The sequence below is a fragment of the Apodemus sylvaticus genome, chromosome 15 (assembly GCF_947179515.1).
Source record: "Apodemus sylvaticus chromosome 15, mApoSyl1.1, whole genome shotgun sequence".
NCBI classification, from domain to species: Eukaryota; Metazoa; Chordata; class Mammalia; order Rodentia; family Muridae; genus Apodemus; species Apodemus sylvaticus.
Genome location: NC_067486.1, coordinates 39,971,055 through 39,985,164, shown reverse-complemented (window position 1 = coordinate 39,985,164; position 14,110 = coordinate 39,971,055). Strand labels below are relative to the sequence as shown.

Sequence of the window (14,110 nt, the reverse complement as noted above, 5' to 3'; positions counted from 1 at the left end):
GATTATGTTTGTGTACCTCAGTCTGTCCGATTCCTGGAGTACGGAACCAAGATGGATGCTCCTCTCCTGACTGGTGGGAGGCCGAGTTCTGAAGTGGCCTCCATGCAGGAAAGGCACCGCACAACTGCAGCTGCTTGCTGCCCGGCTGGTCAGCAAAGGTCAGTGGTCGTGGGCGCAGGGCCTAACTGGTCCCTGTGACGCCTTGGTTCCACTGCTGATGGCCCTTCAGCTGGAGCAGCCACTGCTGCCGCTGCCGCCGCCGCCGCCGCCACCGATCTCAAGGATTTCCAGAAAGAGCAATTCTTATATTCATCTGGAATAAAAAAAAAAAAAAAACAGGATAGCTAAAACTATTCTCAACAACAAAAAAACTTCTGGAGGAATCAGTATCCCTGACCTCAAGCAATACTACAGAGCAATAGTGTTAAAAACTGCATGGTATTGGTACAGTGACAGTCAGGCAGATCAATGGAACAGGATTGAAGATCCAGAAATGAACCCACACACCTATGGCCACTTGATCCTCAACAAAGGGGCTGAAAACATCCAATGGAAAAAAGATAGCCTTTTCAAGCAAATGGTGCTGGTTCAACTGGAGGTCAGCATGCAGAAGAATGCAAATTGATCCATCCTTGTCTCCTTGTACTAAGCTCAACTCCAAATGGATCAAGGACCTCCACATAAAGTCAGACACTCTGAAGCTAAAAGAAAAGTAACTGGGGAAGACCCTTGAGGACATCAGTACAGGGGGAAAGTTCCTGAACAGAACACCAATAGCGTATGCTCTAAGATCAAGAATTGACAAATGAGACCTTATAAAATTACAAAGATTCTGTAAGGCAAAGGACACCATCAAAAGGACAAATCAGCAACCAACAAATTGGGAAAAGATCTTCACCAACCCTACATCAGATAGAGGGCTAATATCCAATATATACAAAGAACTCAAGAAGTTAGATCCCAGAAAACCAAATAACCCTATTAAAAAATGGGGTACAGAATTAAACAAAGAATTCTCACCTGAAGAACTTTGGATGGCGGAGAAACATCTTTAAAAATGCTCAACTTCATTAATCAGGGAAATGCAAATCAAAACAACCCTGAGATTTCACCCCACACCAGTCAGAATGGCTAAGATTAAAAACTCAGGAGACAGCAGGTGTTGGTGAGGATGTGGAGAAAGAGGAACACTCCTCCACTGCTGGTGGGGGTTGAAAATTGGTACAACCACTCTGGAAATCAGTCTGGCAGTTCCTCAGAAAACTGGGCATGTCACTTCCAGAAGATCCTGCTATACCACACCTGGGCATATACCCTGAGGATTTCCCAGCATGTAATAAGGATATATGCTCCACTATGTTCATAGCCGCCCTATTTATAATAGCCAGAAGCTGGAAAGAACCTAGGTATCCTTCAACAGAAGAATGGATGCAAAAAATGAGGTACATATACACAATGGAGTACTACTTTTCAGCCATTAGAAACAATGAATTCATGAAATTCTTAGGCAAATGGATGGAGCTAGAGAACATCATACTAAGTGAGGTAACCTAGTCTCAAAAGATCAATCACGGTATGCACTCACTAATAAGTGGATATTAGCCTGGAAAACTGGAATACCCAAAACATAATCCACACATCAAATGAGGTACAAGAAGAACAGAGGAGAAGCTCCTGGTTCTGGAAAGACTCAGTGTAGCAGTATAAGGCAAAACCAGAACAGGGAAGTGAGAAGGGGTGGGTGGGAGAATAGGGGGAGGGAAGGGGGCTTATGTGACTTTCGGGGAGTGGGGGACCAGAAAAGGGGAAATCATTTGAAATGTAAATAAAAAATATATCGAAAGAAATAAAAACAAAAAAACAAAAAAAACAAAAAAAAGAAAGAAAGAAAGAAAGAAAGAAAGAAAGAAAGAAAGAAAGAAAGAAAGAAAGAAAGAAAGAAAGAAAGAAAGAAAGAAAGAAGAAAGAAAGAGAAAGACTTCAAGGTGGCACTGCAGGCTCAGCCCCTGCCAGGCTCCAGAAGACTTGGGCAAGTGCCTCACAGTGTCCTCACTTGGCTGCCCCAGAGCCATCTCCTTGGGCATTGTCTCCCGCCTCACAAATAACAAAAGATCCTAGAAAATTTGGAGAAGTTATATTCAATATCCAGATCAGGAGATTTACAGACTAGGAAATGCGCGATTTTGAGGATGAGTGAATGTGTCCCATTTGTTCCAGTATCTTTGAAGATCCCTGTGAACTACCATGCTCTCATACATTTTGTAGGAACTGTTTAGAAAATATTCTTCAGGAATCTGAAACTTTTATATATGCACACCTCTGCAAATTCCACTCAAGTGTACTAACTTCAGAAGTATTATTGAAATTGCTTTGACTGGCATAGAATCCTTACCTGTAAATTTTGCATTAAGAACAATTATTGAAAAGTACCAGGAAGAAGACCACTCAGATGTTGTCACCTGCCCTGAACATTATAGGCAACCATTAAATGTTAATTGTCTACTACATAAAAAAATTGGTTTGTGGCCATTGTCTTTCTGTAAGCCAACATCATGGCCATCCTATAGTAGACCTTCAAAGTGCCTATCTTAAAGAAAAGAATATACCTCAGAAGTTGTTTAAACACTTAACTGACGCACACTGGACAGACATCACTTACCTTATTGAAAAGTTGAAGAACAGAAATGTCATTCTGAGAAAATAGTTCAAGGTAATAAGGAAGTTGTTCTCCAGTATTGTAATGAGCTTACTGATAGATTAGAACAGAAAAAAATATTTTGTGGCAGCTCTTTGGAAAAGATTATTAATAAAGATGGATTAATCAAAAATGCACTCCACAGACTGAAAGAATGAAAGAGATAAGGGAACAACAGCTTGAGTTAATGACCATGACAACATATTTACAAAATGAATCTCCACTTAAATTTCTTGAAAAATTGATGATTGTCTAACCATCTGTGCAGTTATTGAAACAGAGACCACTTCTTAAGACCCAGCCTGTTGAAATTTATTAAGTAAGCAATGTATTAAGAGTGGAGCAGAACAGAAATTGGATATATAAAGAAAGCTGTCATTCCAAAAATGAGAATTTATTCAAAAAGAACACCATGTTCTTGGTCTGATAAGCATGAAAAATAAATGAAAATATAAAAATGTTAAACATTGCTATAATTTCACTCATTTCAGTGATACTAATGTTGATACTCTTTTTCAACCATCATATAATAAACTTATTAAATGAAAACACTTCAATATGTTTCTCTGAAGTCTTTTTTTTTACTAAAGTTTATCTAAGAACTTATATGACTTAAAAAAGACAGTGTGTTACTCTTTATATTTGTTAAAGTAATTTATGTGGAAAACAGTTTCTCATTGAAAACCTAAAATTTCCAGGCTTGTGTAGGCTTATTCTGAACAGCAAAGGCTAACCATTGATGGCTAGATGGAAAAGTCAGGGTGGCATAAGACCACATAAACTTTACATCTGTTACAACAGATACAGAGTAATATGATAAACTTCCCATGGTTGGGTAGAATGCTGTCATAAAGGAGACATTATCTGAAAGATGAGTAAAATCAAATTAGAAAATGACAACTTTTTGGGTCAAATATTAATACTTTACCCCATTTTTATTCGCTTGTTAGGCAATATTTTATTCTGATTAACATGCATTTTTTAGCTGTTATATGTTAACTTTGCAGTTCTTTGTATATATAGATATAAGATTTTTTTAAGATGACAAGATCCTTGAGGTCCATGAGCCTATTTTGATATAATTTGAAGATTTTCAATATATAGATGGAGATAATATATAAGTTGATTTAAAAATCCAGGCAAGGATTGTTTAAACATCATTTTGGTCAATCTTTTTTTTTAATTTATTGATATATTTATTTACATTTCAAATGATTTCCCCTTTTCTGGACCCCCACTCCCCGAAAGTCCCATCAGTCCCCTTAAAGTAATTTATGTGGAAAACAGTTTCTCATTGAAAACCTAAAATTTCCAGGCTTGTGTAGGCTTATTCTGAACAGCAAAGGCTAACCATTGATGGCTAGATGGAAAAGTCAGGGTGGCATAAGACCACATAAACTTTACATCTGTTACAACAGATACAGAGTAATATGATAAACTTCCCATGGTTGGGTAGAATGCTGTCATAAAGGAGACATTATCTGAAAGATGAGTAAAATCAAATTAGAAAATGACAACTTTTTGGGTCAAATATTAATACTTTACCCCATTTTTATTCGCTTGTTAGGCAATATTTTATTCTGATTAACATGCATTTTTTAGCTGTTATATGTTAACTTTGCAGTTCTTTGTATATATAGATATAAGATTTTTTTAAGATGACAAGATCCTTGAGGTCCATGAGCCTATTTTGATATAATTTGAAGATTTTCAATATATAGATGGAGATAATATATAAGTTGATTTAAAAATCCAGGCAAGGATTGTTTAAACATCATTTTGGTCAATCTTTTTTTTTAATTTATTGATATATTTATTTACATTTCAAATGATTTCCCCTTTTCTGGACCCCCACTCCCCGAAAGTCCCATCAGTCCCCTTCCCTCCCCCTGTTTTCCCACCCAACCCTTCCCACTTCCCTGTTCTGATTTTGCTCTATACTGCTTCACTGAGTCTTTTCAGAACAAGGGGCCACTCCTCCGTTCTTCTTGTACCTCAGTTGTTGTGTGGATTATGTTTTGGGTATTCCAGGTTAATATCCACTTATTAGTGAGTGCATACCATGATTCACCTTTTGAGTCTGGGTTACCTCACTTATTACGATGTTCTCTAGCTCCATCCATTTGCCTAAGAATTTCATGAATTCATTGTTTCTAATGGCTGAATAGTACTCCATTGTGTAGATATACCACATTTGGTCAATCTTATTAATAGATTTAGAAGCATTCATCCCAAGTAGTACAGCAGGCTGCTTTTGGATAAATCAACTCTTTGTAAATTCAGCCTTGATATCAGGGAGGTCTAAAACCCCACCAATCAAAAGGTTCTAGTGCCTGGTCTCTTCCTGGACTGCTGACTCTAGCAGCACAAAGCAAACCAAGTACATATTTTGATTTTGTAGTTTTTTAGTGTTGATTTTAAAGGAAAACTATATGAAACATGTACATTAAGACAATTGTATTGATATGATTCATTTAATAGATTTGGTATCATCTAAGCTATATTCCTCATAAAATGGTCTCACCCTGTAGCACAAGTACTAGGATTACAATATGAGCTGCTTCTGTATCTGTTAAGTTTTGAAAGAGGTTATTAAGTCAGAACCTTTAATTTTGCTCCCTTGTCATTGACTACCAATATGCATGGAGTAGAACTTTGGTTCAATGCCATTGAAACCTCCAACACAATGTTTTCCAGAAACCCCAAATAAGGTGCTCTTGAATCACCACCTCTGGGGACCTTATTTCAAATAAAAGCTCTGTTTAAAGTCAGATAAATTCTGACAAGGATTATCACTAAGTCATTAGGTCCACTTACCAGGCTCAGATTTTATCTAGCACAGTAACAAAATGAGGCCATTTTGAAGATGTAATTAACGAAGGTGAAGTGAAATAATGTTCAGTTTCTAAGAGATACATGTCATTTTGTGAGTGCTATGTTTTAATATAAATATTAGGAAATGAAGAACATTAGCTAAGACATTTGTCAATGGGTTACTAACCTCTTTATAGAGACTAGGAAACAAATGACTTGCCAGTGTCAGCAGGTGGGAGAGCTCATTGTTATGCTTAAAAAAACTTAAATAGGCTAATTGATGTAACTAACTGAAACTTTTATTTCAATCTAAGAAAGCATATGCCCAGTGTTACCATGTAGGCTTGATAATTTTAAGTATACAAATATTTTTGTCTTCTGATGTACAGTTTTATTTTTTTGCCAGGAAGTTGAGTTTATACAACTTAAAAGTAGATATATTTGGAAATGCTGGGCTTAATGCATAACAGCATATTTTAATAAATGATATTTTACTGAAAAAAAGACTTCAGATTTCACTGTTGATAAAATGATGCCCACACATATGCCTATAGAATCATTGGTGTTGAGGATATAGAAGGGAGGATAACGGTGGTTAGCAGAAGGTGAACTTATCTCTGGAAAAATGTCTCTTTAAAGAAAATAAGGTATTAGAGCAGGATGTCTGAGGCTTTCCATGTGTGTGCATGCTCAAATGTAACTATGTACCTAAGTATACATATGTTCTGCACAAATACTTCTTACATTCATATACACACAAGCCAGAAACAAAAACATTCTAGGAAAAGTCAATTCAATTATTTTATCAAGTACACACAATTTAGATACATAGAGCCACATAATTTTGGTGGTATTTCAATAACAATATAACTAATAATAATATGAGACCTAAGTGTTTCTCTTTAAGAATTTCTCCAGTGAATTTTTTACTTGCTTATTCCTCAAACTGTAGATAATTGGGTTGAGTACAGGAATTATGACAGTGTAAAATACAGAGTCCATCATATCCTGATCATCTACTTGTGCAGATGCAGGACGCATATACATGAAGAGAAGAGACCCATAGTACAAAGACACAGAGAGGAGATGGGCTCCACAGGTGGAGAAGGCTTTCTTTATGCTTTTGATAGATTTCTGCTTTAGGATTGAAAGCAGAACAAGTGTGTAAGAGACAAGAATAGTCAAAATACTGAATGCCTGAATAGAGCCAGAGAAAATAAAAATCATCAGGAAATTGAGAGAAGTGTCATTGCAGGAAATCTTTAACAATGGCATAATATCACAATAAAAGTGATTTATGTTAGGGTTACAGAAACTTAGTCTGAATAAAAAGACTCCATGAATTGAAACATGAATGAATCCACCTAAAAAGGACAATGTCAAAAGACGCACACAGAGTCTATTTGTCATGATTGCTGGGTAGAGTAAAGGATTGCATATGGCTACATAGCGATCATACGCCATTGCTGCCAAGAGAAAACATTCTGTGGTTGCACTGATTCCAAATGAAAAAAACTGTATCATGCATTCAGAGAAAGAGATCAGTTTATTCTTGGCAAAAAAGTCTAGCAGCATCCTAGGTGTCACTGTGGATGATAAACAAGTATCCACAAAAGCTAAACTCCCAAGAAATAAGTACATAGGGATGTGAAGGTGGGGGTCATTCCAGATGAGAGTGATCAGACCCAGGTTGCCCACAATGGTGATGAGATAGATGAGCAAGAAGAACAGGAACAGGGGGATTTTCCACTGGGGCAGATGACGGAGTCCTGTGAGAACAAATTCTGTCAGCAGTGTTGTATTCTCTATTCCCATGTCCTTACTGGATGTCCCTGAAATGAAAGGCAGTGAAAGTCACACATCATTCACTCTGTGTTTAGAAGGTGAATTTCTCAATTGTGTAATTTAAATGTAGCCTTATAATTATAAGAATGCCCTTTTATTTTATCTAATGATATGATACTTGATGGAAACTATACTTGAGATTGATAAATGATATAGGTTCATGATCCAAATTCTAACTGTGAATATACCAACAGATTCATGTGAAAAAATATGTCATCCAACATGTGTAAAAGAAAAAAATAAGTTATGAACTTTGAATTGAGTCTTTTAAACTTGAGCTTGAGAAATTAGGTGCATTAGTCTGCCATTTTTACCATCAACAGAAGAGTTGGTCTACCAAGGTTTAAGACTATCATGTGACCTGCTACCTCCTTCTTCTACAGTGAGTTGCTCCACTCCCCACTTGATCTCTAAATTAGAACCAATTTTATTTCTTATGAACTATTTCTTATTGTGATGAAGAGCCAATGTTACTCCACTGAAAATATGCAAATGTACCCTGGGCCAGAACATGGATATCTAAAGTTTTAATCTTTAAGGAAGAAAAGGTAACAGGAGTAAAAAGCTAAAGTACAATAAACCATGGATCCCTGCATGTTGACATGAAAGGATTTTTAATGGCTTTGGTGAAAGCCATTTTCTGCACATGATAGAATCAATGTTGAAAAAGAAGAAATAAGGAAAATAAGAAGAAAATTGGGTAAATAAATGCTGAAAAGCGTCTAAAAAATGTAAAGGACAATTAGCATTTGTAAATTAAAAATTTGTCAAGGCTGTAGAGAGCTTTCAACTGAGCATAAACGAGTGAGATTACAAGAAGAGGACACTATGGTGATGATAAAAACAAGGAAGATAAGCAAAAATGAATATATACACACATACATACACACACACACACACACACACACACACACACACACACACACACATATATATATATATATATATATATATATATATATATATATATATATATATATATATACATACATACATACATATAGAAAAGAAAACTTATTTAGTTACCCTGCAATAAAGAGAGCACAAAATCCTAACCAGACACCTTAAGCCAGCATATAAAAACTACAGTACTGTGAAAGGTTACTTCTCTTTTGCTTGTTTGCCACTCCCATCCCACCTTCACCAAGCATCACAACCTATGCCTATTACTCTTGGCTACCCTGCAGAACCTCATAACAAGATCCTATTTTGCATAAATCACATACCTAAGTCACAGACCGTGGAGAAATCCACTACAGTCTAACATCATCATATCTTTAAAGGCAATATGCTGAAAATTAAAATATTTTTAAAAGCACTGTTAAAAAGAATTCAAACTATTTTGATTATTCATATTTAATAATAAACTTAAAATATGTCAGTAATTTTTGTTGTTGTCTTTACGTAAATCTAGCTGTAGAAATCCAGAGCTAAAATAACTATAATGGAATAAATAGGATTCTTGAATATTTACAGAAAGCATGATAGACATTATAGAAGTTAATTCTCACTTACACATATCTTGAAGGAAAACACTGAAGTCATTAATATGTGTTTGCCTTTCTAAATCAGAGAAGAACACATCACAGGAAGGCAGTCATGCTTATAGCAATTCTTTTCACAGTGAGGCATTTTGGAAATTTAACTACCGATTCACAAATATAATAGTCTGTTTATATGAACTCTACCCTTCCACACAAGAATAAAATTGTACCCTTGCAAACTTCATAGAAGAGCATGTATTAGAGAATGAAAATTCTCATTTGGTTTAACTGTTCTCTGGAGAAGAAATGGGCACCATTGATTTGGACTCCAATGAATGAAATGTCCAAATTGGTCCCCAAGAGTATCACAAACTTTAGTATTACAAATTTATAATGCTTTAAGAATCTTGACTATTAACTATTGAAATTTCAGAGACATCCCACTTCCCTCTCAAGAGTCTAGGCATAAAGGAGTGATTCTTCCTTACCTTCATTTCCATACTTCTCACCAGGCCACAAATCCATCCTGGATTTCAAGTCCAGTTGCTCAACTTAGTCTGGCCACTCCCCCTGCACCCCAAAAGGTCTGGGGAGGACCTGGCTTTCATACCACAACATACAGGTTTCTTCTTCTCTATATCCCAACTCTCTATCCAGTGATAAACCTCACAACTTTCTCCAGTGTCTAGACTTGACCCAGTATATCTGCCATGACATCTGGCAGTCATGGCAGTATATCTACCAGAGACATGTCACTTCTCTGGATCCAAAAACTACATTTAGCCATGTACTCCATAACCTTCTCCAGTGTCTATCCCAGACACCCTGTACCTACCACCATCCTCTGGTCCCTTGTGTTACTAATATGAGATTGATCCTTTATTTTATGTAAGCACTTAGTGCTGTAACCTTGCCTCTTAGGTCTACTTTCTTAGGGTTTCTGTTACTTTCAAGAAACACGAGGACAGCAGCAACACTTACAAAGGAAAATATTTCATTAGGAATAACTTACAGTTTCAGAGGTTTAGTCCATTATCATCACAGTGGGACATGGCACTGTGTAGGCAGACATGGAGCTAGGGAAGAAACTCAAGAGTTCTTCATATTGATGTGCATGCAACAGAAGGATACTGTGTGCCACTGAGCATAGCTTGACTATATATGACTTAAAAGCCACCTCCATTGTAGCACACTTTCTCCAACAAGGCCACAGGGCCTAATAGTGCTACTCTCTATGGCCAAATCTTCAAACATAAGAATGTATGGGGTCCATACCTATTCAAATTATCACAATCACATTTGTTAGGTGCACAGGTCTATGTATGTTCTGTTTTCATTTTCATTCAATTCTAAAAATAGTTTTTAATATTCTCCTAGATTTCTTTCTTGAGCCAATTTTTAATTCAGTAGTGAGTATGGTTTCCACAAGTTTGCATTTTTTTGGTGGTATGTAGCTTTGATGTGTGTTGGTCAGATAAGATACAAGACGGGTTCAAATAGGATTTCAGTGTTCTTACAACTGCTGACACTTGCTTCATGTACAAATCTGGACTCAATATTAGATAAAGTTTTATGACCTGCTAAGGAGAAATTATATTGTTTTATGTCTGGGTGAAATGTTCTAGACATATCTCTCAGGTCCATTTTATCTATGATATTATTTAACTAACTTTTCTGTTTAATTTTTGTCTGAATGACCAGGCTACTGACAAGAATAGGGCATTGAAGTCTCCCAGTACCCACTGTATCTGTGTGATTATTATTATGTGATTTAAGTTTTGGTACTGTTCCTTTTATGAATTTGTATGCCCTGATGTTTGTTGCATAAATGTTTAGGATTACAATATCTCTTACAGCAAATTTTTCTTTTCATGAATTGAGTAGAAGGAACAGGACTGAAGCCATGAGGGCCAGCAGAAAGAATGGAAACGGGCCATCTTGTGAGGTAGAAGGTAGGGTGGACCCTCTAGGATATACTACAGACCTGTTTATGAGACTCTCCAGGATTCAAAAGGAGAGACCTTCGATGAAATGCCCTACAGTAGGGAGAGGGAACTTGTAGAGCCCAGCTCCAGCAGAAAGACAGGGATGGGGTTGTCATCCCACAGTCAAAAACTATGATGCATAGCTATTCCTATCTCAGAGAACTGGAGGGACAAAACAGGAGGCCCAGGGACAGACCTAAATTGAGATCCAGCTCAAAGGGAGGCCCTAAAGCCAGACACTATTACTGAGGCTATGGTGTGCTCACAAAAAGGGACCTGTCATGACTGCCCTCAGCAAGACACAATAAGCAATTGAAAGAGTCAGATGCAGATATTTACACCTAACCAATGGACAGAAGCTGGTGACCCCTGTGGTTGAATTAGGGAAAACCTGAAAGATGCTGAGGAGGGTGTTGATATGGTCTTCCTATATAGGAAGACCATGAGTCTCAATTATCCTTGGCCCCGGATAAAAGTCTTCCTACAGAGTGGCACACCTCTTCCAATGAGACAACACCTCCTAATAGTATTACTTCCTATCGGGCAAGCATATTCAAACCACCAAAGTATAATTTAAAGCTTATTTTAAATATTTTAAAATAATGGACATAGACAAGAGTTCATTTAAATGCCAGCTCTTGAGAACAGGGATATGTTCAGAAGGTCAGAGCATTTGCTGCACAAGATGAATGTGAATAACTGTTTACATCCCCAGCAGCACAGCATAAAAATCCCAGTAGAAAAAGACTTTAGGAGCAGCAGCGGCAGCTGATCCAGCAGAAGGGCCATCAGCAGTGGAACCAAGGTGACAGGGTTCAGGCAGGCCTTGCGCCCGCTACCACTGACCTTCACTGGCCAGCCAGGCTGCAAGCAGTGGCAGATTTACAGTGCCTTTCACCCCCACAGAAACTACATCAGAACTTTGCCTCCCGCCAGTCAGTTACAAGAGTCTCTCCGCCATCTTTGATCTCGGGCACCAGAGAAATCAGACAGACTGAGGTACGCAAATATAACCCAAGACCAACATCATGGGGGTCTACGCATGATGGGCATTGGCCTGCACCCAGGCCCAGGGCTGTTGGGGGGGGCATTGGTGTGCAAACCCGGCCAGGAGGTTGTTTGCCCAGTCCAGCACACTCCCTGTGCCATTTTGACTACTGGACGCCAGAGAGTTCTAGCAGGCAAACTCAGCTAAGAATCATAGCCCGAAGCTAACATAGCAGGGGTCTAAGACCGATAGGCCTTGGACAGACCCCAGGCCCTGGGCTGCTCGGTGGGCCATCTGTGTGCCAACCCAGCCAGGAGGTTATTAGCCTAGCAGACTCTCTGGCACTTTCAGGGAGCTTGAGCACACTCCTCCATTCTGGCCTCCTGACAGAGCCAATTAACAGTCATAGCCCGAGGGGAACTTTGCTCAGCCCTTAACCTGCATTCAGGGTGTCAGGTTTTGACTATACTCAGGGCCTCAGCAGCTAGGCTAGCCTTGTGTGCACCAACCCGCTTGGGAGCTCAGATGCCCAGCAAAGTGACCAGCACTCAGAAAAGGTCCCGCAGTAGCATAGACCATCAGCACTCACTGAAGAAGCAAACGGGCACTGCCTGGTTCACACAGACAACCTGGGGCAAGGCACACTAGGGCTACAATGGCACCCAAGAGGAGGGCAGCACATTATCAATCAGTAACAGGGGAAACCCAGCCATCCAGTGTGGCAGAAATAGCCCTATAGCCTCACAAGAGGGACAAATACCAGCCAGAGACAAGACCAACTAATGCCAGAAATAACAAGATGGCAAAGGGCAAAAACAGGAACGCTACTAACAGAAATCTAGACAATATGTCAGCATCTGAACCAAACTCTCCAACATCAGCTAGTCCTGATTACAAACCCACCAGAAAAACAAGATTTGGATTTAAAATCACTATTCATGATGCTGCTAGAAGAACACAAAAAGGACATAAATGAATCTCTTAAAGAAATACTGGGGGAAAAGGTGGCGGCGGAGGTGGCGGCCGTGCAGCAGTGGCTGGTCCAGCTGAAGGGCCATTAGCAGTGGAACCAAGGCGACACAGGGTCCAGTTAGGCCCTGCGCCCACGACCACTGACCTTCGCTGGCCAGCCGGGCTGCAAGCAGCTGCGGATTTACAATGCCTTTCACCACACAGAAGCCACTTCAGAACTCTGCATCCCGCCAGTCACTAGAGACTCGCCTCCATCTTGGTTCTCTGACTCCAGAGAGATCAGACAGACTGAGGTACACAAACATAACCCGAGGCCAACATCACGGGGGTCTAAGCCCGAGGGGCTTTGGCCTGCACCCAGGCCCTGGGTTGTTCGGGGGCCATCGGGGTGCCAACCCAGCCAGGAGGTTTTTTTGCCCAGGCCAGTTCTCGTGCCTCCATTTTGCCTACAGGACGCCAGAGAGCTCTAGCAGGCAAAGCCAGCTAACAGGCATAGCCTGAGGCTAACAAAGCGGGGGTCTAGGCCCCAACAGGCCCTGGACTGACCCCAAGAACTGTGCGGCTTGGTGGGCCATCTGTATGTCAACCTGCCCAGGAGGTTGTTAGCCCAGCAGACTCTCCCGACACTTTCAGGGAGCGCGAGCACACACGCCCTCCATCCTGGCCACCTGACAGACCCAATTAACAGTCATAGTTCAAGGGGAACTTTGCTCAGACCTTGGCCTCCCAGGCTTTTACCCAGAGGGCCTGAGCAGCAAGGCTAGCCTTGTGTGCACCAACCCGGTTGGGAGATTGGCTGCCCAGCAGAGTGATCAGCATGCAGAAAAGGTCCCAGCAGCATACACGATCAGCACTCCCTGAAGGTGCAAACGGGCTCCATCTGGTTCACAGACACAATCTGGGGCAAAGCACACTAGAGCTGCAAGGGCACCCAAGAGTAGGACAGCACATCAGCAATCTGCTACAGGGGAAACCCAGCCATATAGTGTTGCAGTAATAGCCCCAGAGACCCTCAGGAGGCCCAAACACCAGCCAGGGACAAGACCAACTAACTCCAGAGAACAAGATGCCAAAGGGCAAATGCAGGAACACTACTAACAGAAATCTAGGCAATATGGCAGCATCTAAACCAAACTCTCCAACATCAGCAAGTCCTGGTTATGCCAACACACCAGTGAAACAAGATTTGGATTTAAAATCACTTATCATGATGCTGCTAGAAGAACACAAAAAGGACATAAATGAATCTCTTAAAGAAATACAGGGGAACACGAATAAGCTAGAAACCCGTATAATGGAAAAAGAAAAATCACTTAAAGAAATGCAG

The 14,110-nt window shown here is 39.7% G+C and overlaps 1 protein-coding gene and 1 pseudogene across 3 annotated transcripts; one reads left to right on the top strand and one right to left on the bottom strand.

Moving 5' to 3' along the window:
• Nucleotides 1-2,173: 2,173 nt before the first annotated feature.
• On the top strand, nucleotides 2,174-3,376 carry LOC127666325 (tripartite motif-containing protein 59-like; annotated as a pseudogene).
• Nucleotides 3,377-6,397: 3,021 nt separating this feature from the next.
• On the bottom strand, nucleotides 6,398-13,442 carry LOC127665971 (olfactory receptor 187-like). Of its 3 annotated transcripts, none has more exons than XM_052158605.1 (2): nucleotides 13,434-13,442; nucleotides 6,398-7,312 (listed from the first exon to the last, which is right to left on the bottom strand). In XM_052158605.1, the coding sequence occupies exons 1-2, from the start codon at nucleotides 13,440-13,442 to the stop codon at nucleotides 6,398-6,400; spliced, it is 924 nt and encodes a 307-aa protein (XP_052014565.1). The 3 variants fall into 3 exon arrangements, with proteins under 3 accessions (XP_052014565.1, XP_052014564.1, XP_052014563.1); XM_052158604.1 differs by lacking the exon at nucleotides 13,434-13,442 and adding an exon at nucleotides 11,961-11,972; XM_052158603.1 differs by lacking the exon at nucleotides 13,434-13,442 and having other exon boundaries at nucleotides 6,398-7,324.
• Between the last annotated feature and the right edge of the window lie 668 nt (nucleotides 13,443-14,110).